Source organism: Vanellus vanellus, assembly GCF_965231255.1.
Source record: "Vanellus vanellus genome assembly, chromosome: 7".
Taxonomy (NCBI): domain Eukaryota; kingdom Metazoa; phylum Chordata; class Aves; order Charadriiformes; family Charadriidae; genus Vanellus; species Vanellus vanellus.
Window position 1 is genome coordinate 16920984 of NC_138912.1, and position 25948 is coordinate 16946931.

Sequence of the window (25948 nt, forward strand, 5' to 3'; positions counted from 1 at the left end):
AAGCGTGAATGGTTACAGATGATTATTTATATACAGTCAAACAATATTTTGTTTTCAATAGCTAGAGGTAGAAACATATCATTTCAATTTTCCTTATTAACCAAAAGCTTACCAAAGATGTGTCATAGGTATTGTTACTACCCATGTAGCAGAGATGTTGCCCTTAACCAGTTCTGTGTTCTAAGGTGGGTTATATTTCCCATTCAGAGGAGTGCACTGGTGTGCCAGAGATGCACTCATGTACAGGCATGAATAGCAGAAACAAACCTCAGTGTTAATGGTTCTCCTGCACATGATTGCATTATTGTTCAAAACAATTACTTTTCCTAATATTTAAAGGACAGATGCAAAAATGAAAGAGCTGTAGTATGCTGGAACGCAACTTCTATTGGTAAGTTAACTTATTGCTGATACCATGTCTTTTCAAAGCTTTGACTTTTTTTTTTTATTGTTGTAGATATTCATTAATACCTTTATAGCAGCAGCTATGCAAGATACAATACCTTTAGTGTCGAAAACCTGGTGAAATTTGTATATTTGAAATGCAAATGTGTTCTAAAACATTATCTCTGCACTTTTTTTTTTAGGAGCTACAAGAACTTTTGAAACACCACACCTGACAATGTGCGGTCTTAAATGCTGCGGTCTCAGAGCCCTTTTTCTATTGATGCTGTGTAGGTAAGAAATATTTGCTAAAAAAATATTATTTCTTCAATGTATAATAGTATCATTTGGTTTATGGTCAATTTACTTGTAATTAGAAATATATCTGGCCAGGGAACAAAGCCAAATCTACTCGACAGTTGAATCTTGCCTTTTACAAAGATTAAACCCACCCGGATGTTAGTAACAGAAATAGAGGACTGAACTCCTCCATGAATCATCTCGGCTGCCTTGGCTGAGTTAGATTTTTTTCCTACTGAGAAGACTGATGGGGGGGGGGGGGGGAGAAAGGAATTTAACTTGAGCAAATGATCCTTCAAATGAAGGATTACTATGTAGAGAGTGTGAATATCCTATCAGATGCTTAGCAAATTTAAAAGGGCACACGGTCCTTGCCCAAGGACAGAAGCCCACAGCCCACCTAGATGCACTATAAGCTGGAGGTAGTAAAGTCATCATTGTGCATTCATTACTGAAGGAGACTGTCTTAAAAAGAATTACCTGGTTAAAACATCATCTTCCTACTCTCTATTGATGAGGCCATGCAGTCTTTAAGAAAACTGAGCTGTGTTAAGCCAGAAGGTGAAACCAATCCCTTCTGTGTACATGTAATCCTGCTAACTGTGCAGTTGCCATGACAAAAAACTTAAGATAGAAATGGAGCACTTAAAACACATTCCTTCTATAAAAAGAGGGAACAAAAATATTTTTTATTCTAGTAAGAAAATGCAAGCATGGACAGGTTAAACATTGTCACTACCACCTTTAACTGCAATATTTAAAGTTTGTAAGCCAACCCTCTGTGTACAATTGCCTGACCTATTTGGTCTCCCAGTAAGTGCCTCAAGTTAAGATTCTGCCTGAGCTTTAGTTCAAGTGGGTGTGCAAACTCGTTTAGGTAAAGCCTCCGCTTGGTTGTGAGGGCAGGTGGAACTGTTCCCTGGAAGGGAGTTTAAAACATCCATCTCTCCCACCTTCTCCAGTGCTATGAAGAGACCTTTGTCCAAAACACACACACTTGCTCTAATTTCACCTTCCTTCCTCGTCAGCTGTGACGTGCCACACTCTGTAGTGAGGGGTCTGGAGAGCAAGTGTTGTGAGGAGCAGCTGAGGGAACTGGGGTTGTTCCGCCTGGAGAAAAAGAGGCTCTACAATTACCTGAAAGGAGGTTGTAGCAAGGTGGGGGTCAACATCTTCTTGCTTCGCAGACACACATACGAGTATCTATATCCGGGGGTTGGCTGGGTGGTCACTTTCCCAGAAATATTTTTATTATGAATGAGACATTAAAAAATTGAGGCAAATTTGTCTGGGTAATCAATAGAACTTACACTTCAAATCATTATCAGGAATCGGCTTAAGTAAATATGTGCTATTTGATCCCAAGAAGGGCTCCTATTTATTCAGGCTGTTTTCAAATTAAGGAGTGCTAGCCTGGGTTTATAGGGTCAGATCCAGAAAATTCTGTGGGACTTTTTTTTTTGTTGGCTGAGTTTAAGAGAACTTACATGAATTAAGTATTTGTTTCTGTATCTGGTAAGTGGTGGCGTAACTCTACTGTTTCAAACTCACCAATTAACCAACAAGCCATGACAGTACTGGCTGGTTTGAAGCAGAGAATTAATCAGCGATGCAGAGAATTAATCTGTGATGTAGGTGATTCTGCTGCAGTTTGTCTGCAGAGGCCACACAAAAGCCTGTATCCCTGAGCCCGTCAGGTACGAAACAAGAAGTAACACCTTTGTTTGCATCTGTAGACCCTTCGCCTGTCAGTGGACTGCCTGAAAAAAGCTCCCCCCCCCCCTCCCCCCCCAGCTTTTCCTGAGGGGTGTGTTTCAAAAACTTGCTCAGACTGGGATTGGCATTTTGTTTTTCCCTTCTCTCAGTTCTAAGGTGTTTTTGCCTCTTTCATGATACATAACTTCTGACAAAATATAGCCAGGAAAAATATTCCTGTACGTGTGTCTAGACTGTACTTTTGTTTTAAGCGGTGATATATACTGCTGTTTAGTGCAGATGTTCCCTTTCCCCCCCTCTTGTTACTCAATTCTACTAAGACACTAACTTGAAAGTATCTTAAATAAGAAGCAGTTGTTGTACCTTCCAAGCCTGTAAAAATACTAAGGCTGAGCACCAGAAGAATAACTAAGGAAATTAAATAATTACAATTCAGCTTTTATAAAAGCAAGCATGGGTCATTGAGCTTGAAACACATATTACACACTGACAGCCCAGAACAAATAGATATCCCAGGCTGTCAAATAAATATACATTGAGTTTTCTTCTATAAAAGCCTATTCTCGCCTCAGTGGCTGTTTCAAGGCAATTCCATACTTTGATGCATGCCAGTGTACTCCAAATACATTAAGAAAATGGAGGGACTAAAACATACGCAGTTAGTTAAATTTAACTACACAAATACAGGGTAAGAGAGCAGCTTAGATGCATTGATGAGAAGATGTACATGCATAAGAGGAAGGAGCTTTTTACTTTTATCCTTTGTGATCCCTGCGTAAGGCTATATGACAGAATACAGGAATGCATGTGCAGCTCTGAGCTCACTCTTGCTTAGTGATGAATAGGGCATGCGAATCGAAGAGCACTTTAAGGGAAGCAGGGTATCCTCCCTTGAAATGTAGATAAGCAAAAGCACTCAAGGCGCATGACATCTGCAGGTTCCTCGCCTTTCAACACTTACAATCTGCTTCTGAGTATCCCCAAAGTTACCAGGATGGTCACACCACACACTCGCATTTAGGAAGCATCAGGTTCCGCTCATATATTGGCTCACTATGACAGGATTTCTCAAAGAACGTATGGCAAAACAGCACATAAGGACAGTGCCCCGTTAATTCACACGCACAACAGCTCTCCCATACCACCAAGTCATTACACAACCATAAAAATCAAAGACCAAAGATATGAGGCCACACATCACGTATTAATGAGGGACATCAAGAATTACCTCAAAAGGTACCACAGGTGATTTAAGGGAAGGACTTCCATACAATAAAGCCAAATATTTTAGATCTTTTTCATAAAATAGCTGTAAAAGATAACACACCAGACCACTCTGCAATTACACACTGATCAGCAGAACAATATTACACCCTTGCAGTGGAAGAGGGGCAAGTTTTCCTTTATTGTTTCACAATATGTGAAATGTATTCAAGAACAATCTAGTAAAGCTGTGAAATTAAACTCATGCAGCTCATTGAACGCTTAGTTAAAATGCTATGTAAATTACAAAAGCAGAAATATCTACTGCAAGTACAGTATTTAAGAAGTGAATTCAATTCAAATGCATTTCTAATTCCAACACTTCTGTGCAGCGTAAGACCAGCCATTTTATCTACATTCACATTTCAACTCAACATGACCATGCTCATTTCTTTAAGATGCAACTTACAGGAGAAACATTCCTTATTTCAATGCTAGCATACTTAAACCCACATTTAACATTAAGTAACATGATAACACAGTTCAACAATAAATAAATAAAACCCAGGGATAAAATAAGGGAGAGAAATAGTATCATTCAAGTATCTAAGCTATGAGTTATGAGACTGCTAATGAAAAACAGCTACTTATATGGGAATAGGGTCTGGCAAAGAGAAAAATCGCACAGCAATATCTATCAGCAGTTCAGGACAGCATAAAACCATAGTGTGATTTGTCCATGTGTATTCAGTGAGATCGTGTTAGTGTTTAAGTTTTGTCAATATAAGATACTGAATTATTCCTACAGGATGAAAACCAGTTTCCTGACAGAACAGCTCTCAGAAACATAGTAAAATTAAAGCCAAAGGAGCAAGTTTTGGAAAGCTACAGGAGACCCAGAAATGTCTTCAGGGAGAGCAAGAAGAGATTTCAGGAACAGTTCTAGGAGAAATTAGGAAGAAGAAATTCAGTGAGGATGTAGCAGGATTAAGAAAGACCACAAAACACTGGTGTCCCCTTAACCATCGGTTTGTACTTACATCCTCCTCCCCAGGACTGAGCAGCCACAGCTACAGCTACAGCTCTTCTACCTGTTGTAGGAGAGCGAAGGGGTAGAGCCGGTCACTTACAGCACGACCAGGCAGCTTTGGTGCGGGGAGTAAGAAACAGAGCCCCTCTCCTGGGGAATATATAGGTGGCTGCTCTCCATCAGCAGAGACACCACCTGTGCCTGCAGCCAGCTGGCCTTCCTTGAGGCAATCAGTTGTCTGCTGCTCACCTTCACAATTAAAGAAAAACGATAGCCCCACTTTTCTCAAATCATCGGCAGCGAGCGGTCGGTACCGCTCATGTTCTAATTCATGAAGAGCACAGCCTGAGTCTGTGAGGGGGGAGCACACGCTGCTCGCGCTCTGGGGGTGCTCACCTGAGGGCTTAGGCAGAAATTAAGAGCAAAGCTGTGATTATCTTTTGCCATGGGGCTGCGACTTACAGTGTCACAGCCCTGAATAGCCCCAGGTGTCCCTCCCACAGCTGCTAACCATCACCACCCATAAAAGGTGGAGGGGGTGGAGGGGAGTATATAAAAATGAATCCTGATGTGGTTTGAGTAAAGAACTGTGATTCAGGTGTGCACCTTCTCTAGTCCCCTCACTCAGCCTCCTAATGAGGCTGTTACAGGGGCTTCTGGGCAGAAACAGGGTTTGTAGTTACTTATTTATATTTGACTTTTATAAATTGTATTTGTAGCTGTTTCTGAGCAGAAAGGAGTGGTTTGCATTCTCGTTATGCTTCACTGATTTTTTGCCCAACAGGATTATTTTTGTAACCTGTTTAAAAATTGTGTTGTAAAAGCAGGATTTTAAAAGTGTTTTTATGCATTAATCTCTGAGGCTGGTTTCTGTGTCTCTCTCCAGGAGTTAAATTGAATGTATTTCATTATGTAAAAAGAAGCTTAATTTTAAATGCTGAAATAAACAATCAACACCCCTCCCACATTCCTAGATTATAACAATAGTGCCCTATTTACAGAGAAGGCATTAAAGAAGACTGAACTACTTTCTCAGGAAGAGTGTTAAGAAATGATAGACTTTAAGGTATAAAAACAGTATTTTTTCCAGTAAGAAACCAATGCAAATAATAAAATCTGATATTTTCTAAAGCACTTTTTTTTTTACAGTGCTGTGAAATGTAAATGTACAAATGTTTCATGATATCTTATCTGATGGACAGTAATCATCAATAATGTTGAACCTAATACAGCATTTTCTTAGAATGCCATCTCTGCTATAATTGATGATGTTCTTCTAAAACATCCTCACCTTTTTCATTCCTTCTAGGTCAATGAGAATTCCTGAAGCTGAAGGAAAAGGTGAAATTCTACCTCCAACTATACAAAAAATAATAAAAGGATACAACAAGTATCTACGTCCTTTTTTTGACAGTAAGTAGAAAAGCTGTTTTAATAAGATTGAGCCATAACATAATGCAGTGTCTGAAACTCAGCGATGAAAGCAAATATTTTTCACTGTACTCCTTTTTTTTTTCTCTGATGTTTGACAGTGACTGATCTGATTATATGTGATGTACTATGATATAATAAGATATAGCATAATAGCTTTTGTGGCCCAAGGTGAAACTTATATATTCCAGGCATTCACAAGCAATACTTCCAGACTCTGCTAGAAACTTGGCTCTTGATGTTCATGTGTCTTCAGTGAAATAAGTTTACCTTACTTAAAGTATAGTTTCCCCTAACTTCCTAAATAATAACCCTAAAAATTTTTGATTAAAGAAAGCTTTATATATCAGAGTGTTCATAAAAGCACAGGCAAATCGTGTTACTGTACCGAGTATTATGTGTATTTTCTATAAGATTGCAGGAGAACTATTTAATAAATGCTTCTTGCCTCGGGTCTTAAAGGTCACTGAACTGGTTCACTGCAGAACTGTGAGGGGAAAATGAATTGAAAATGTCAGTTCCCTGCGTCAGACGGCCACGGTCACCAGGTTGGAAGGCCCATGTAGGCTACTGCAGCAAGGCTGATTTTACTGCCCCGCAGCGCAGTCAACATCACACCTGAAATCTCAGTGACACACACCTGCCTAGCTTGAGGCAGCCTAGTGCGTGTGTTGGAAATGCTGGAGGGTTATGGGGTGGGGTGAAGATCTCTGCCTGGAGTAACTGCAGAACTCTGAAAAAGAAAATATTCTGCATGTGGAAAAGATGCTGCGCACCATTGGTCTGTCGGAAAATAGAGTGAATGCTAGGCAATAGTTCTTAAGTAAGATACTCAGAAATGGGTTTCAAATGAAGACTTTTATATCCCTTTATATCTTGCTTAAAAATGATTGACTAAAGAGTTTCTCAGACTTTACTATTACCTCTTGCCATCCAAATACCTGGTGAGACTATCAGCCTGTTCAATAAGGACACTCAGCATCATGTGCTGTTTCTGAATCAATTTTGTAGGAATATTGAGATAAATTGGTATTTTAGGTTTAAGAGAAAGGGAGAATAACTATTTCATCTGTTCGGTGTTACCATAATTGTCTCAGTTGCTGGTACAGCTGCTTTAAAGTATTGATATGGTATAAGAAGATATCAGCAAAATAAAAGTAACGCTAACAATCTCACCCCTTCTCATTGGAGATGATGCATATCGGAAAATATATTAAGGGCCACTGAACATACAGTTATTTAATTCATTACTTCATGGTGTTACTAGAGATCCATTGGCATTACCCTGATGGATGTGATTTGGTAGGCAGCAAACAGAATTGCATTGCAAAATCCTACAATAGTAGTTAAGACCAATAGTAGAGCGCTCTTGAGTTACCTCTCCCTTTTCTAATGTGAGACAATTTCTTTTTCTCTCAGCTGTTGTAATGCAGCAAGGATATAGTGGGTTGTTTTGGTTCTTGTTTATTTTTTGCTTGGGGAATTTTGTTTAGAGGGATGATAACGACTTTCTGTGTTTGCTGGGAAACCCCAGAGGATCAGATCGAGTCTCTGCCATACACAGAGCCAGTCTAGCACTTCCAGACAGTGCCAGCATCGCTGCGTGTGCTCGCCACCGCTCGGGCATGCAAACACTTGTGTCTCAAATCTTTGGGTATATAGTAGCCCTACTGCTGAAGGACTGGGGTAAGACTCTGAAAAATACATTTTATTGATGCCATTTCTAAATGCAGAGTTGGTGGTTTTGTGAGAAATTTTTTTTTTTTTTTTGTAGGAATATTTTAGGTTAGGATGACCCAGGAAATGTTCATCCTGACTTTTGGACTTGTGGCTTTTTGCAAGATCATTTGGGATCATTTTCCATATGATAGGTGTATATGCTCAGGGTGGGGTGTCTGCTCAGCCCTGACCCTTCTCTGTTACTGGTGCGGTGGCCGCAGCTTGCGTGAGGTTCAGCTCCAGGAGGAGCTATCGGTCCTCTCAGAAGCACAATTAGTAAACCAACCTCAATCCTCAGCTTAAGAAATCAGTGGATTATACTGGTCTGTGTACCCACAGCTATGCTAGCTTTGTTCCATGTAATATTTTCCATATTTCTATGGATATTATTTGCCTGCAGCTGGTGTACCTTGTGTCTGTTCTTTGTGAGAAAGACTTCAGTATAACTGGCTTTACTCAGAATTGTATCTGCTAAATAGTTGATGAAGCCAGAGTATCTATTTAGTCATTTATACCTCTTCTATGACTTTTTTTTTTTTTTAGCCTCCTTATTCCCTCAGAGCCTTAATTACTTTGGTGTGATATTTGCATGTCAATAGTAAGAGGCTGGCCGATCAAAAATTGGTTGTAAGATCAAAGTGCTGGTTAGACTTGAGTATACTAATAAACAAATGCATAATAAAAACAAACTGGTGTATTCTGGTACTGGTGGAGAGCATCATCTACTATCAAAGCCTGCACAGTTCTAATTGTGTCAACCTATCGGTGCCAATTTACTCTGAGAAGGACACTTGTATTTCTAGAAACAAGAACAGAAGAGGATGTATATGCATATTAACCCCAAGATCCATGTCTGCTGTCTGAAGTGCGTGAAGGGATTTGCATAAAAAGGGAACCTAGTATGTGTCTGATATGCAGAAATATTAAAACCCAATATCCTAAAGTCAGCCTCTTTAAAACACTTGGCTCCCTCTCTTTCTGGCCAAGATTCCTTTGCTTTCACAAATGTGCATATTTCTGTTTATTTGTGTGGTCAGTTAGATATGTACTCATAAATATGCATGAAGAGATTAGTCATAAAACTAGGTGGTATTACTTGTTGGCATCTACAGTGCTTTGAGCTTAATGTTAGCTAGTCATAATGGAACACTGAAATGTGTTTTTTATCAAGCGTGAGTGGGCCAGAGGTTAGCTTGAATTTTAGAATAATGTAATTTAAAGTAATTTCCATGTTATTTGTCCTCGACATTTTTCTTCAGGCAGGAAATGGGGATTTTTGAAGTGATGCTTGCTGCCAAGATAGAATCCTACTCTTACAAAATCAGTGACACTGAATTTCTTAAGATTTAGCAAAATGTTTTTTTAGCCCTGAAAAGAAAGCTTTAGGTATAAACAAATGATCATAAAATGAAGGCTCCTTTTTTTTCTAAAGTCAGGAGAAACAAATATTTACTAGTCAAGGAAACTTTATGGCAGCTCATATGTTCTTAGTTTAATAAGCCCCCCATTTGCCTATATGTGTTTGGTCCTTGTGCTGGGGCTGGAAATTACCTAAGCGGATACAGCTCAGCTAGTGTCATTAACGAGGGGATTATGAAGATATTCTTCATTTGAATCTAATGAATCCACATAACAACATAAAAATTGTCTCCTCTCTTTGCATGGATCGGAACTAATAGGTTTCTAGATTTGTAAGCCTGGATTAACCTCACCTTACGTTAGCCATCTCCTCCCCCACAGGTCGCCCCTCCAGACCCTTGCTACCCAAACACCGCCGTTTACGCCTGGTACAGACTGTCATTGCCATGGCTCGGCACATGCGTTAGGCGCCTGAAGTTAGATTGGAAGAAGCCAGGCTTGGTATATCAAAGCTCCGTCAGTTTTACTTGTCTGCAGAACATTTTATGTTCGTCCGCGGTGGGTGGCACATACCGGTTACCAAATCATGGGGGTATTTTTACACAGGGTTTAGTGCAGAGGAATCCCATCTGGGCGGGTTACGTGGCTCTGCCCTCATCTGAATGTTACTCTTAAGAATGTTCTCTTTCCTTAACTGTAGCATTTGGATGTTCCTCGTTGAGCTGGTTCATCGAGCAACTCTTAATAAACTGAACAGCCGGACCTGGGAATTTCCACTAGTGAATTAAAAAATTACCTAATCTAGAGTGATTTTTAGCCATTCTTTAGACTGGAATATGATATCCGCCTATACTACTGTTAGCAGATAGTACCCCTTAACATAATAATATCCATCCCAGACTTTTAGATAGATGTGAAAGTCTTTTACAGAAAAGCTGACATAAGGAATTTAAAAATGCACAGTTATTTCCCTTAAATGTGCTACATAGCCCTGACGCTCTATCACAGCAGTACTAGCTGATTTCAACATCAGGTTTTCTGCTGAAACTGTGTAGAGCAATTTTACAACTTTAGGTGCTATGCCAAACCTCTCTGAATTAATGAGCAATTCCCGCTGACTTTGGTGAGCCTTGGATCAGGTTCAGAGAGTTGTTAAGGGATGCGTATAATCTTGTAAATATTCTTATACAAATAGATTTTGTTCTGTGATTGAATGTGATAATTTAAGCGTTCTAATTAAAAAGAGAGAGACTAGGAAAAGGTCACAGATAAGTATATTTGAATATGGAAGCTGCTTTCAAGTGGTATAGAAAAGTGTCACGCTTAAATCGTTTATTCTAAACCACATTTAAAAAATTATTTTCCTTAGCTTTGTAGTGAGTAATGCATTTCATGGTTTAAATTCAAGAAACAGAAATAAATCTGGAAGTCTAACCTTCTGCATAAGACCAGTCATCCTATTTTTCTCCTAAATGTTGTTTATATCAAGTTCTGTGTGTTTAACTAGCTGAAGGCATTTTAGTCCTCAGATGTTTACAGTTTACCCCAAAAGAGATCAGGAGATATCAGGATTTCAGCAACATCTAAGTCTTCTTGATTTTTAGACAAGCTCACAGGATACATGAGAAGGAAGACATTGGCTAATTGGTACCTAAAATAGTCATCGAAAGACTATTTTAGGTACCAAGTAGCCAATGTCTAATCCTTCAGAGAAAGGCAGAAAGCCTGGAATATGTATGGCCAGTTGTATGTTGGAGGGAGAAAAATATCTTTTGAACCCCTACTGAATCCTTAAAATTGTGACTTATTAAATTGATGACTCGGTGAAAAACTGTAAACTTCAGCATACAGTTGGTAATGTAGAGTTTCCTTTCTCTTCCATGGAAATAAGGGACATTGAGACTGTCACTGCCACCAAACCCAGCTACCTGCATGCGCTCAACGGTTTGGGTTTTGTTTTTGGTTTGTCTGTGGGCACCTTCATCCTCCCCCTGGATTTCCAGAGACTCTAAATGATGAACGGTGATTAAGTTCAGTTAAAGAAAAATAAATTTATTTGAAGTTTGTTGTCTCTAGCTTCCATAAACCAGGATCTTGCTTTGCTTTGTCAGAGAACGTGCACAACTTGCTACAGGATACCTCTTCCGTGCGCTTACTGACATTAGGGAAGTCACCTCTCCGTCTTCTCTTTGAGGAGCTGAGTAAATGCTGTTCCTTAATTGTCATGTTACAAGCTTTGCTATTAGGCTTCTAGAGGTTTTTGTCTTCTGGAATATTTCTCTCTCTCTCTCCATTGAACCCTGCTGTTTGCACGTTTTTTCCGAATGTGGAAAACCAATCTTGTCACAGTAATCTAATAACAATCTTGCCAATAAAGTCTAGATTGCAAGATAACTTAATTCTGTGCATTGCTCCCCATTGCAGTAGTGTGTCTGCCAAAGCATAATACGGAAAGATCACGTTGAAATGATTATCTGTGACAACCTCTACATCCTTCTCAAAGGCACTGCTTGCCAAGATAGTTTCCTATCCTGTACATACTGCCTGCGTTATTTGTCCCCCCATTAATTGCTTGCATTTGGCTGTGTTAAAACATGGGGTTTTGACAAATGATTTAACAAGCTGTTATTGTTAATCTCCCCACAAATTTTTGCCTTCTCCACAAACTGTACTAGTGAAGCTACGTCACTGGCTAAAGATCATCAACGTGAGCAGATAGAACTGAAGCTGATTCCTGCTAGAAATGGGTCTGTTTTCTGATGTCATTGTATCAACAATTACAGCTGAGGTCTGTCAGAAGGCCTGTTGTGATCTGTCCCTTTTCTTCACTTAACTTCCCTCCAGAAGACACCTTTCTTGACAAATATACATTAAATGCACTGGAAAAATCCAAGTGTCATGCATTACTTTATCTAAAAGTCCCATAATACTCTAAAACAAAGCAAAGCTGGAGGTCAGGCAGACAAAACCAGTTTTTCGTGAAACTATAATAAATCAGGCTAGTTACACTTTCCCTTCTAATTCTCTATTAGAACGGAATGTTTTTTTCATCCAGTATTGCTGTAAGGATGAGGTGGTCTTTCTTTTAAAACAATTCCGACATTCAGAAATACCTTAAGTTTTCTCAAACCAAAATGAAAAAGAGCTTGTACCAGCAGCTCAGCACTGGCGGTTGCTGATAGTGCTGACTGACTTCAGAAGAAGGTCTTCAGAGTTACAAATACGTATGTCACTCCGTGGTGGTTTACTTTGTTAAACTTTGTGCCAGACTGGATCACTGCAGTGATCCAAACTTAATTGTTAAGTGTGCTGCCTGCCACTCTTCTGGCTGCTTTCCCACGTGGGATTACTGCGCATGTCTGTAAAGTGCACAGAGCAACAGGTTTTTGTACATACATTTTAACTTTTACTGAAATGTATGTTAATTAGATTGTGTGCCTATTGCTGCATAAGGCACAGCCTTTGATGTTTCTTTGCCATGTCTTGAAGATTCTCTTCGCTAATGCAGGACACACTGACTTCTGAACTTCGGTAGACTACTTCTGAAGTGGTCATGCATACAATTCCTGCCAAACATATGGAAATGTAGGAACTGACTGCCTCATCTGGTCTGCTGCCCTGGTTTTGACACTGTCAGCAGGAGACCTTTCAGAGGAAGTTCAGGGGAAACCCTGGTGGATAATTACGGGAAGATGCGTTCTGTTATTAATACTTTGCTTATTTAGTAAGGCACCATAAATTGTATGTAGCCTCACATACAAAAAGAAGAAATTAACATTTAACTATTAATATTGTTCTGGTTTAATTAACTGTTAAAGCAAAGCTATTCTCAGCAGCTTGTACTGTGTTAATAAAGACCCCTTCTGTAACTTTTTTTTTTTCCCCCTGCACAACTCCTCCCTGGCATGTTGCTGTATCTGAGGGGAATGTAATTTTCTGCTGAGTTTCCATTCTTGTGTGACAGTTGGCAATAATATGCTCTGTTACAGCCATACATGGAAATCTGTAGGAAGACTTTAAAAAAAAAAAAAATGATTTGTAAAATGCACTTGTTCTTAAATTTAATGGTTTTTGATGGTCTGACATCTTTTGAGGCTGGCAATGTTGTATTGGTAGTAATGATACAGTACAATGGTAAACCTAAGTAGCAGTTGATGCTGTTGCGCCCTAGAAAGTTGGGCTGAGTTTCCCAGAGGTCAAGCTTTTAACCCTGGAACGGTGAAACATAAATGTATTCTTGGAGTATCAAAACCTGGAAAGAAACAGAAGAACAAGCTGTCAATGCCCTGAGAACTTTTCAGTCAAATAATTTTGTTCTGAAGTTAACCTCTGAAGTCATCTTCCAATAGGTGAACAATTTCTTGTAATCCCTGTGTACAATTTATAGTATATAATAAACACATAGATTACCATCAGGGGATGCTGCAAGCCTACGGTCCTGCTTTAGGCTGGAGCTTTATATTTAAACTTTCAGCTGAGTCCAGAACAAAGCGCGCTTAGATTCTTTCAGGAGTGCCAGATGTTGAACAAATTTAACATTTGTATTACAAATGGAAATTATTTAAAAAAACACAAAAACCAACCAACCAAAAAAAAAAAAAACCAAAAAAAAAAAAAACCACAAAAACCAACCACCAAACCCAAACATGTAATAAACTTATACCTCTTAGAATAACACATTTTTTCTTTAGTGTTACTCAGTGGGGTAGAGTTGGACCCACCTTCCTCTAGATGCCATTTTGGGGGCAGATAAGAGCACATAGTGCGTTGCAGGGAGCCAAGAGGGGTTTCAGCAGCGTACCTGTGGCACCATCAGCTGCCTAGGACTTACCTACAGTAGTTCTGCATTTCCCAGTGCTGCGTTCTCTGCTTCTCAATTACTTGGGAAGATTATATTATATATTTGATATGAATTTCCTTGTACATGTACTCCCTTAATTGTTCTGCACTATTCAACCAGGAATAATGTCATGTTTCCATGAAAGCTCCGCACAAATTTTGCATTTTCAAATGCACAGCTGGTGATCTCCCCTCTGACAGTGTGAAAAGCACATTCAGAAGGAAACGAGACTCCGAGCATACTAACATTACAATGACATCATGACAATTCCTTAGGTAAGCTGTTTAATTGCACTGACTAAACCTTCAGCTGATATTAATGTTAAAAGGAGAACGAACTGGCTAGATTTCCTTTATAAATGCAAGTATTTAAATGAGAAGTTAGCTGCTAATGGTCAAAAGCAAGGTGTTCAAATGCAATGACACGACACAGACAATATATTCTTAAATGGGCAGTAAATAAAGTCACTCAGATGTCCCATCTGGATTTTAACCGTATGATGTTGACAGGAGCAACTCCTTAGTTTGCTGACATCTGATGGACCAGATGTTGCAACTGGAAGAATTCTTTCCACTGCTCTGCACCTCGGAGCAGAAGGATGAGACGTACCAGGGGGATTGTACCTTCCGCACCTTGCTCTGCGATGTTTTCCTCGGCGCTTTTTTCTGGAAAAGAAAAATCGCATAGACCAAGACATACGTAGGGAAATAAAGCATGTTCTTGGAAACCAAGATTTAGAATTGTTATACTTTGGTTCTGAAATTGTTAAAATTCTTTCATAATCTATGTTTGAGAAGTATTTATCTTTTTTTTTTAAAAAAAAAAAAAAAGCTACGAAACATTTAGAAAATAATGTATCATATTGTGGAAGATTTTGTAGCCGGTTCTCCTGAACACTGAGTGTTCAAGAACCGTGTGCTAGATTCTGACTCTCTCTTTTTTGCAGATGGTCCCGTGTCGGTTGGAATGAGTCTGGATGTTGCAAGCATTGATACGATATCAGAAATAAATATGGTATTGTCACTTTTGCAATCTTTTTTGTTTTGCCTGTTGGTAAGCTAACGTCCTGTGTTTCCAGCTGCTCGCAATGCGACTTTGAGGCTTTTCTCCTTGCGCAGGCGTTGTGCGTTAGGAGAATTGTGTTTCTCGCTGCGGATAGTGGTTGTAGCGCTAGAATAAGTATAGAAATGCAGGTGCAAATCACACCTCTCATAAGATACAAACACCAATTTGCTACTGAGTATTAATCTTCATGAAAGGCACGTAGAGCAGTATTTATTTTCCAGATGAAACGTCTAAATCTTTATGCATTTCTGAAAATTAGATATATTCATGTGACTTCGAAGCACTCCCTTTCCTTGTGATTAGATGCAGCTGAACTCACATTGTTTATCTCTTTTACTGTCATACATTAATTTATTCCAGCTGTTTCAGTACATTTGTGTCATTTTTGAACAAACTATGGAGTATGCTTTTCTAATTCAATAGCTAATATTAGTACATAGAAATAAAAGGCAAATTTCATTAATCAGGCATTCAATATTAGAAAATATTGTGTGTGCCTGTATTTGTAGAAGTCTGTACACAAATATATATAAAAAATAGAAGTGTATGTATATAAAAGTACCTTACCGTTTCATTACTCGGGCTTCCGCAGAAGTTGAAGAGTAGAATCCCTCTGTACTTTGTAAGTAGTGGTCAGTATTTAGAAAGGGGGGAAGTAGGGTCAGAACTTAAGATGAACTTATCCTGATAAAAACGCACCATAAACCCAAAAGTTGATTAAAAAGGTGCTAAGGAATAGTGTGACTTTAATGTAAGACTACAAGGCATATTTGATTTGAAAGTGAACTGGCTGAGAGCTATATTCAAGCTCTTGATAAATTTGGCACCGCTGTTTCCCTTGTGATGCTGAAAGGATAAATTGTGCTAAAAGATGGTGATTCCCATCCTATTTACAAACTTCTTTTATCTACGTGAGTTTATAGTTTTTCCAAAGTTTTCTTAGAAAATGAATTATGTAGTCGTTTATGTGAAAAAAATGGTGTTTGCAACCACTTACGTAAATCGTTCTAAAATGTAAAGATTTACGGAGCCAGATTATCTGCTTACAAAACTCTGATGACTTCAGCTGATTTATAGCCCCAGCCTTAGGCCATCAGCTTTTGCTGTAAAATTCCAGTGACCGTAAGAACAAAATCTACTCAAGATAATATTTCTCAATTATGTCAACCTCGCATCAAGTCCTGGAAAATTTGGCAGTACAAGAGCCAGTACAACTGCTTTCGGAGTGCCAGCATTTAAGAATGGGACACGGAGTCACCAGCTATTTGTGCCCAACAGCTGTTTCCGTATACTTTTGCAAAACAGAATATCAGACAGGCTTGCCTTGTATGATAATTTTGTCTTTTGTTTCAGGACTACACGGCTACCATATTTCTAAGGCAGCGATGGACTGATGAGAGACTTTGTTTCGATGGTAATAAGAGTTTAAGCTTGGATGGTCGGCTTGTGGAAATGCTTTGGGTACCGGATACCTTCATAGTTGATTCAAAAAAGTCTTTTCTTCATGATATCACTGTTGAGAATCGTCTTATAAGAATATACCCTAATGGAACAGTCTTGTATGCTCTACGGTACGTATATACCACGTAACAGCCTTTGTATTTTGCTTCTACTAACATTTTAAACTTTTCCAGATTAGCGTAATTTTGTGTTTAAGAAACTGATCTGTTTGTAAAAGCAGAGTATGCATGGTCTTGTAGTTTTACAAATATGTAATGTTATTGACCGATATGATTAAATTCTTGACTTCAATAATACGACTCTCTTTCTTCCCTAAATAGACCCTTTTGCTTTCCTGTAGGTCAAATACAGGAACTGCATTTTGCCATTCCAGTTGTTTTGCGATGAAGTCGTCACCGAGGAAAGCAAGCTGTGATGACTGAGTTGCATTATTTATTGCAGATTGTCCTTTATAACAGATTTTGATAAATGTAACAAAATTGTAAAACGTATTGCAAAATATCAACACAGGAAAACGCAGGCTGCAAGTGAGAAGCAAGGGGTGGCCTTTTTAGGCTCCCACTAAACTCAGCTGTTCTGGACTGGTTTCCTGTTTGGGATGCTATTACTTTTCCATGTTAAATAAGAGCAAATAGTAGATTATTTTCTCTTCCTTGCAATAATTATTTGCCTGCAAATATTAGTTCAAGAAAGCTACGTGGCTTATTTTTACTGACGAACAATTTTATTCCACTAATAATCAGCAATTTTTTTTTCCTTCGAGGATCACCACAACCGTTGCGTGCAGCATGGATCTCACCAAGTATCCCATGGATAAGCAGACGTGTACTCTGCAACTGGAAAGCTGTAAGAGACTTAATCCTTATTATTTTTGTACAATGAGAAAAATATCGGTGATCTTTTCCAAGGGCTACTGGATATTACTGGACTGGAGTTTTCAAAGCAGCCAAGGGACAGTGTGTGACCAGTCCCTGTTGAATCGCAAAGATAAATGCATGAGGCTTCACTGAAAATAGCATGGCAGTACTGAAATGCTGCCACGCTATTAATGGTGAGACAAAATCTGAGGGGATTATCACAGGCCTGGTTTTGCAGCACATCCTGCAGTTATTCTCTTGGTCTTCAGGGGGAGTTCTGTGAGCAGGCATTTTCCAGCACAGCTGAGAAAATATCTTTTTTTTTTTTTTTTTTTTTTCCTCTTTCAGATAGTATGTATATCCCCCAGCCCCTCGCCCCTCCCGAGGCACAATTCCTTTAGGAAAAAAAAAAAAAAATTAGAATAAGGCTTAATCTTAAGGCATAGAATTAATATTTAATTAATTTACTGTCTTCATACCAAAAAAAAAAGGTAATTGTTTAGACAGGTCTGTTCTGAGATGGATATATACAGATCCTTCTATGACTTATTTGTCTCTGTGCCAGTGCCCTGGGAAAAAATGTCATCAATTGATGGACTAAGACTAAATATACCTTTATAGGTTCTTGTTTTATCAATCAATGCCCTCATAATTTTCATTAAAGTATGCTCTCTACTACTTTGTAGGCACGGTTCCTTTGCAAATACCCAAATGTGTATGTTTATAGTTAACTTTTTGCTGTTATTCGTATAATAAGACTCTATTAAAATATTTTTGCGTGGGCAAAAGGATACCTAATCTTGTCAGGTGAAAATGTATGCTCAAATATATGTCAATACAGGTTTTTCAGTACTTGTCAAGTTTTATTCTTTACCATTTCAGACGTGTGTGTGTTTTATCTCCTGTTGGTAATGACCAATTAGAATATTGCTGCAAAGTTTCATTTTAGACAGAACCACAAAGGGAATCAGCCCCAAAACCTTCCTCACACAGGACTCCATCTAGAATCAGCAGTTTTATAAGATTTCTTTTAACAAATAGAGATAAATCCAGATTATAATTTAAATCACTAATTTATATTCCTTTGGAAGAGCATATTGGTAAGTCAACGCATATGGATTTACATCAGTGGTATTGCCTAATGAGTCACTTAATATTTTCTCTAGTTCCAGAATGAAATATACGTCCCACAGGAACTTAAATCTATTTGACAAGATTAAAAAAAGGAGAATTCCCTATATAATGAAAAATAAGCATTTTTCAGAATGATTCCATCTGCTTTTTCAACAACACACAAATGAATCCTGTCCAAGGGGAAAACATAGTAAAGTCCGCACAAATGTTCCCATGACATTGGTGTTTAGTTTTGAGGAAAACAGCTAGAGACATTAAATGCAAAAGGAAAGAGTGTGCCTTTAGCTGTGGCCCTTTTTCTTTGGCGCACTGTAACACTTTCTTCTGGGTGTGCTGGAAATGGTGTCTGCCGCCTCGTGAGAATGTGAATTTATAGATGAATGATAGCATTATCCCAGAATGCTGCTTGCAAATACCAGTAGCTGGAATTAAGAATTGTGAATGCAAGCGTACGTATGCATACTGATATCTATAAATAAAATGTAAAATATGTAGCAAATGTTTGAGCTGAAACAGCATTAAGCCTTTTATTAAGTGATTACTGATGTAAAATAAAACGTAACATCATATTATCAAGCTATGGCTTTACACAATAAAGCATCCATCCCTGGTGGCCTTTACAATGTGCTATTCTGCTATTAGTAGTTAATAACATTAATTGCCTTATACTTTCTACACAGCAAAACTCATTTCAGCCGCAATGTCTGTTGGTTCCTCCCTACCCCCCATGTTACTGCAACACTTCAGAAGGTGGCACAGGCATATGTTGGGAGACAGAGACGCCACTCTGAGTCTCTGTTGGTATGGCAGATGTGACATTTGGGGACTTGGAGGGCTCCTGTCTCAGTTGGTGCTGCCGTGGGGGGGGCGTTCATGCTCTCTGCCATGTGGTAGGCAACCACCATTCACTCACACTGGGCTGAGGGCTTTTTTTCCTCTTTTCCGTCCCCCCATCCCCCTAGGCCTCCAGTCCAAATACATATTCATGTTTTGGGCCCAACTCTGAAATCTTATTCCCTTTTTGAACTTGTCCTTTAGCATTTAGTCAGTGAAGAGCCACGTGAAGGCACTTAACTTGTGCTTGACAATCAGGGGAAATTAAATTTAGCAACAGAAAGGTAAAGAAACTCATTTGTATTAGGCATTTCGAATGTTTAATCCCAAGTTTACTGTTCCTGTAGTTAACCCTGTTGACATTGCTGCTCGTACTGTATCAACGAAGTACAGGAATGAGATATTTTGGGCTTGAGGAATTAGAATGAAAACTCAGAGTCATGTAAAGAGACTAGAGATTACATGTAGAAGCCAACTAACACGGCTTAAGGATTTTGTCTATAAACTTTGGAAACATTTTATAATTAGTAAAGTATTAATTCCCTAAATAAAGAATAACTCTGCACAGAGGGAGCACTGGGCTATTTAACCTTACTCACTATTGGGAAGACTCTCCTCGTGAAAATTCTTCACAAATAACAGTTTTGGAATTAGTATTTTCAAAGAATTTTCATAGGAGGGATCACCAAAACTTACTAATTGTTCAGCTAATGAAAATATTTTGGAGCAAAAATGGTTCTATTAAAGCAAAACAACCTCCATTTGGAGGTATGCTTGTTTTCACCCATCGGGGCAGCGGGAATCTCTCCCGTCTCACAAAACTTGGAGGACTCAGTATCTTGTAAAAAATAAATAAGAGTTTACTGTGGTACTCTCTATTGCTTTGGACCTTCAAAAATATCTGCAGTTCTTTTACACTGAAGGAAAGTACAATGAATCCATACCTGGAGTCATGCATAAAAAATTCTTCGAGCTATTTTGTTTTGACTGAGGACAATGCAATCATTTGTTTATAGGGAATGTTACTTTTATTTTTCATCTCCCAAATCTGGGAAATTTCCCAGCGTGTGGTTTTAGGGAACTGAGAACTTAGTTTGGACCCACATACTTTTGGCTTAGTCTTTTGACTTCGGCTTTAATTGATATAAATCTGATAATGTGAGCGGAGATTCCCGGGCATGATACCTTTTCAGAAAACTGCCAGTGGTAGTGAAAACACAATTTACATTTAAAGAATGGTCAGGGAAAGAATTGCCAGGTAAAATTGTAATTTTAATTGGTAACCAGCACAGTGTTTCCTTAAAATGAAATTTCTGAACTCTTGTTTTTCCTACATTAAATGGCTGTAGGAAATCAGTTCTTTTTTGTCATTGCAAGAACCAAAGGCATTAACTTAAAAATATTAAAATGCTCTTTTTGATTTTAATGCATGTCTTTTTCTTTGATTCTAGATCTTTGTTCTTTTTGCACCATATACCCTTGTGCAATGTATTGCATTATTGTATCATACTGTAATTTACTTACAATTGACTGAAGTCTAAAAATAACCATCTGCTCCTGTTTCTGTCCCCTAAGCTTAGCTATTAACTTGCACAATATAAGTCTGTCAAATACAAGAATGATTGATCTAAGTATGCTGAAGGAAAAGATGTTCAAATGCTCCCCGTTAACATGTAAATTACATTAACATAATCTTGAATTAATCATATACACTAGTCTGAAAATTGCCTGCCTTTTAATATAATGGGGAAAAAAGCTACAGAGGTATTTTAGCTGTGATTGTGCCGCATATTGACAAGTGTGGGCAAAATACAGTTACCTTCTGATAGATGACTCATGTCCCATCTCAGCTCCTAATTATTACTTGAAGGTTAAGAGGAAATCTCCTGGGGCGCCTGAAGCGTGCCACGCTGTTGAGCCGGTGGAAACGCCAGCATCTAAGCTGGTGTCCTTGGGAAGCATCCAAGCTCCTAAGCCAAAATGTCATCCCAAGCGATGACCCCAGGCCGGCTCGGAGCACAGCGCCCGCGTGCAGCAGCTCTGCTGCTCTCCTCACCCCTTCGTTTCTCCAGGAACGTCCGGACACAGTCGCCTGAGACGCAGCACAGGGCACGCTTGGTGTTTAGTCCGATTGCTGGCAGTGCTGTAACTCATAAGAACGGTATCTATTTAAAGCTTAATAGCCTTTGCCTTTGGAATACCATGTGGTACTAATTTCTTTTACTAGCTTGTCGTCTGTAGTAGAATAAAAGATAGAAAAAAGGCCACCTCCAAAAAAAGCCAGCTTTTAAATTATAAGACTTCGCATGTTCTTGGGAGTTTTGTTGCGAACAGGCATTACATTCTGCCAAAAAACGTCATTGTTTATGTCTAATTGTACTGTCAGACAAATAAGAAACAGCTGAACCATAAGTGGGCTCAACATCAATTTATTATTGTGTAAAATAAACACTGTTGTTGGCTTGTGTATCACTACAGGGGGTTACAACATCAATGATGTCATGTTTTACTGGACTAGAGGAAATGATTCAGTTCGAGGTTTGGACACACTCCGACTGGCACAGTACACAGTAGAAGATCACTTTACCTCAGTATCTGAAGCGGTATATGAGACAGGTAAAAACACCCTTCTAACGCTTTCTAGGTACAGTTTGGAATATGGCTCTGGAAACAGAGCAGCATTAAGGAACTGCTTTCTCTGCACATTGCTTTCTCTTAGGACGACAGTTTTCATTTTCTGCTAGATTACATTCTTGAAACCATACATACTTTCCCAGATGTTACCAGCAGAGTCACAGGGAATGTAAAGATTGAGAGGTTTTGAGCATTTTCTGGGAGGCTACGCGTTATCTAAAGAATGATAAATAAGCGATGTACTACTTCCACATAATGCCGGGGAGAGGTCTTGTGAAGGAAGAGGAGCCTGTAAGTTGGGCAATTAAATTGAAGGGACCAGGGATGCTGGGTACCCAGCTCAGAACATTCCCAGCTTTCCTGGAAACGGCCACTCCAGCTTTATTAGGCAAGTCAAAATTTCTGAGGTTATGTCGGGTGCTTTTGCAACTGCAAGAAGTTGGGTTTTGTGGCTGGTGCTTGTTGGAGTCGCTCTTTATCTGTGGCAGCCTCTCTCCAGCCTGGTGGGCAGCAGAGCGCACGTTGCCCAACCTGAGGTTCCTCTGCCCAGTGAAGGGTCAGGAGCATTTCCACGGACCTGCTCTTCTGCTGATCTTAGGAAACTGCTGTAGAAACTTTCTTCTAACTGCAGGACTTAACCTCATGGTAGAGTCTGCTCCTGTTTATTTTCCAGGGATTTCAAAAGGGCTTTCAAAGAGTTAAAGACCCACCAAACCTGCTTTGTGCTCTTTGGGTTATTCTTAGGTTCTTCATTGCTGTTCTTCACTGCAGTTTCTCTTCTGCTCAAGTCAACATGCCAACCGAAAGGGTGATCTTTAAATGAAGACACACACATGCTTCAAAGCCGTAGTTTCACCAGAGGGTGTGCTACTAATTCTGAATCACAGAGATATAGTTTCTCTGTTCCATTGTTGGGATTTCTGTTTTAATAATTCAACACAGAGGAACTAATCTCAGGTATTACTGAGGCTAAAAGTCAAAGTTATCTATGTGGATATAAAAGCTGAAATTAAATGCATAGTAGTAGGCTCCGGGTTCACAAAGTATCTTGCTACTTATATAAATGACATCTGCTTGCTTTCCTCCTCTTTACAGCTTCTGGGTAAGCAACATCAGGTTGAATCAAAGGAGAATAATCCTTTACTGCTGTTCTGCCCGGAAGGGTATTAGGGCCTGTTCACTATACAGGAAAGAAGAAACCTAATTAATTCTTACCACCTTCTATCATAGAGTCCCGACTCTAAAGCCAAAAAATGTCTATTATTTTTTTACCAAATAGAATAAATCCAATCTCCAGCAATAGCTGAACAGGCTTGATCAGATGAACTGTGCTCTTCTTTTCAGTAAATGATGCTATCTTCCTCCCTTTATGTTGGCAGTAGTCATATGTATAAAGTCAAAAGATACTTTTAATTACACATTTTTACACGTGCAACTTAACTCAATTAAAATTTCCCCCACCTGCTTGTCTCAGTTCTCTCGTTCAAGAAAGCCACGTTATCAAGTGCTATGCAGTACTTTTAAAATGAAATCTCATAATCCTCTTAATTTTCTATTGAGTCATTATGAGTTAGGTGCTGTTTTCTACAGATTTTCTTAGGAACGCAGTGCCTGCTGTAGCCCATATTAAAAGAAAAAAGCAACCAGATTATGGCACTATGTAATCAATTTAGAAATGGAAAATGATGCTTTGCATTTCCTTAACACCATTAATACGTATCTGAGAGTATTTTATAAACAATTACATTATAAATAACAGCTATTTATAACAGTTATGATTCACAAGGCTAAAGCTAAAGATACGAGAGAAGAGCCGTGTGTAGTATTTCTTAACACAGCAAAAAAAAGCAATCAGGGTTTGATACTCTGTGAACTTGAACAGAGAGCACAGCTGCTGTGCGAGTGAAATATTGTACAACAGTGCAAAGCCCAAGTTCACATACAGCCACTGACGGAGTCAGATTTAAAACGCGGTCAGCAAAATTCCCACCTAAGTAACTTCAGTAAATTTAAGAGGAGGACATTGTGGATTAATCTTGTTTATAGAACAGCATGTATTGCATAATAGTACTCACATTATTGTAATCACATATGGTTTAAGTCACTTCGAATAATATTAGCTAGACTGCTGGCTAGGGTTTGGTGTTGATTTTGTTATGGTACAGACAAATTTCATTTTGGACATCGGTACATAAATTGCTAGAACCACTTCCTACGTATCTTTTAACTATAGTCCTTATTCTGCATACACTGATACACTTTTGGACCCCCAAACCATGTATGTGCATCAGTGGCTGTTGGGGTTTTATTTTAGCTCTCTAGCCAACACCACCTGCATTCTCAGAGTAATAAATAGTGATATAAAAAGCTTGCCTTTCTTATTGGAAAAATATAAAAGCAACAAAGGACTGCTACGGTCTAGCTTTTTGCGTAAATAATCATAGAAATAAGGCTGGAATACACTTTAAGAATGCATTGAATCTATTCTCATGTTGCAAGGCAAGGTCGTCCGTATCTCCAGCCTACTTCCTGACAGATGTTTCTAGGAGTGAGTTAGACAAACCTCCATAGTGTCTGCTTCACAGCCTCCCTAGATGATTTTTTTTTTTTTTTTCCTGGTGATTATTACAAGCGTGTTTTCCTCATGTCTAGTCTTGACCTCCCTTACTGCATTTCAAATCCATTATGTGGATATGGAAGATAAATTTCCTGCTATTTCTCGGCAGCCCTTTTGCTATTTCATGACAGATAGATCTTTTCTCAGACCAACGCTTTCCCTCTTTTTAATTCATATAAACAGTTTTCTAGATCTCCTGTCTTTGCTATTGTTCTCCCATAGAAATTCTCATATTTTTGTTTACGTGCAGCACCCAAAACTGGGTACCCTGTTCCCATCAGATATCCTCCATAGATGGAAGGGTTTACTTAATGCATTTCATGAATTCTGTTTCTCTTTATCCATTCTGGGTTGATATTTGCCTTTCTTGCAGAAAATTATTGTGCATTTTTGACCTTGTTCAGCTTGCAATTCCTTCTGGTACTCCTCCTCCTTTATTGCACCGTAGCCGCGTATTCCCTGTGCTCTGTTTGGGGTGTCAGCAATTCCCACCCGATTGTAGCACTTTACTTGCTTTTGTCGAATTGTGTCTTGTTTCGCTCAGGCTGGTTCTGATAGTTGTTGAGAATTTTGAACTCTAATCCTGTTCTCCAATGTGCTAACGCTCCTCTTTTAAAAGGCGCTTGGTATTTCATCGCGTTTATTGCTGAGCAGTACTGGGCACAGGACGGACCCCACGTGTTCCCACTTGAGAAACGCTTCTATTTTCACAGCAAGCAGTAGCTAATTAATCTCAGTTAACATTTTTAAATGGAGAAAGAAGCAAAACCGCCATTTAATATTTGAGACTAATTGGCTGTTGATAGCCTTTCTTCCGGCCGGCAACTTGCCTTAAGTCTTTCTCTCACTCCTGCAGCGCTCCTGCCAAGTCCTCAGCGGCAGCAGGAGGAACGGAGAGGCTCAGCTCGCTCAGGTCTAGTCTAACGGCGAGTCACGCGCCTGAGCCCAGGAGGCAGGGAGAGTTATGTCAGGCACCTTCCCTGCTTAGAAAACCACGAAGGCAGCAAAATGGCATCTTCAAATGGTATTATTTTGGCAGAACAGGGGGAAAGAAGAGACAGAAGCGTGAAGTCAGCCTCCTCTCCTTGATGCACGAAGACAAGATGTTTGCCCTCTTGAAAAAGACTGCAAAGGGAGCTGACAGCTGTTCCTTGTCGCAGTCACTGCCGGGATTTTGATGTCTATCACAAACCCTGCTTTAGCCTCCTTGGGCTAGAGGCCTCGTCAGGCTCGTTTGGCTATGAAGTGCTGAAACCCCGCTGACCTCTGGCCACTCCATGTTGTTGGCTTCTCAGGTGGGAGGTCACAGCTGAGCCAGTAATGAGCAGCTCTCGTTTATAATTAGTGATCTGAAAATCAAGAAG

At 39.2% G+C, this 25948-nt stretch overlaps 1 protein-coding gene across 1 annotated transcript in view; it reads left to right on the forward strand.

Moving 5' to 3' along the window:
- Positions 1 to 622: 622 nt before the first annotated feature.
- LOC309674511 (gamma-aminobutyric acid receptor subunit pi-like) overlaps positions 623 to 25948 on the forward strand; it is a gene marked incomplete at both ends in the record, with an annotated part of 38487 nt that continues 13161 nt past the window's right edge. Inside the window, 6 exons of the mRNA XM_082486575.1 lie at positions 623 to 678; positions 5943 to 6046; positions 14929 to 14996; positions 16401 to 16618; positions 17272 to 17354; positions 21812 to 21949. Of these exons, the coding sequence (XP_082342701.1) occupies positions 623 to 678; positions 5943 to 6046; positions 14929 to 14996; positions 16401 to 16618; positions 17272 to 17354; positions 21812 to 21949 (667 nt within the window). The remainder of the gene's footprint in view (positions 679 to 5942; positions 6047 to 14928; positions 14997 to 16400; positions 16619 to 17271; positions 17355 to 21811; positions 21950 to 25948) is intronic.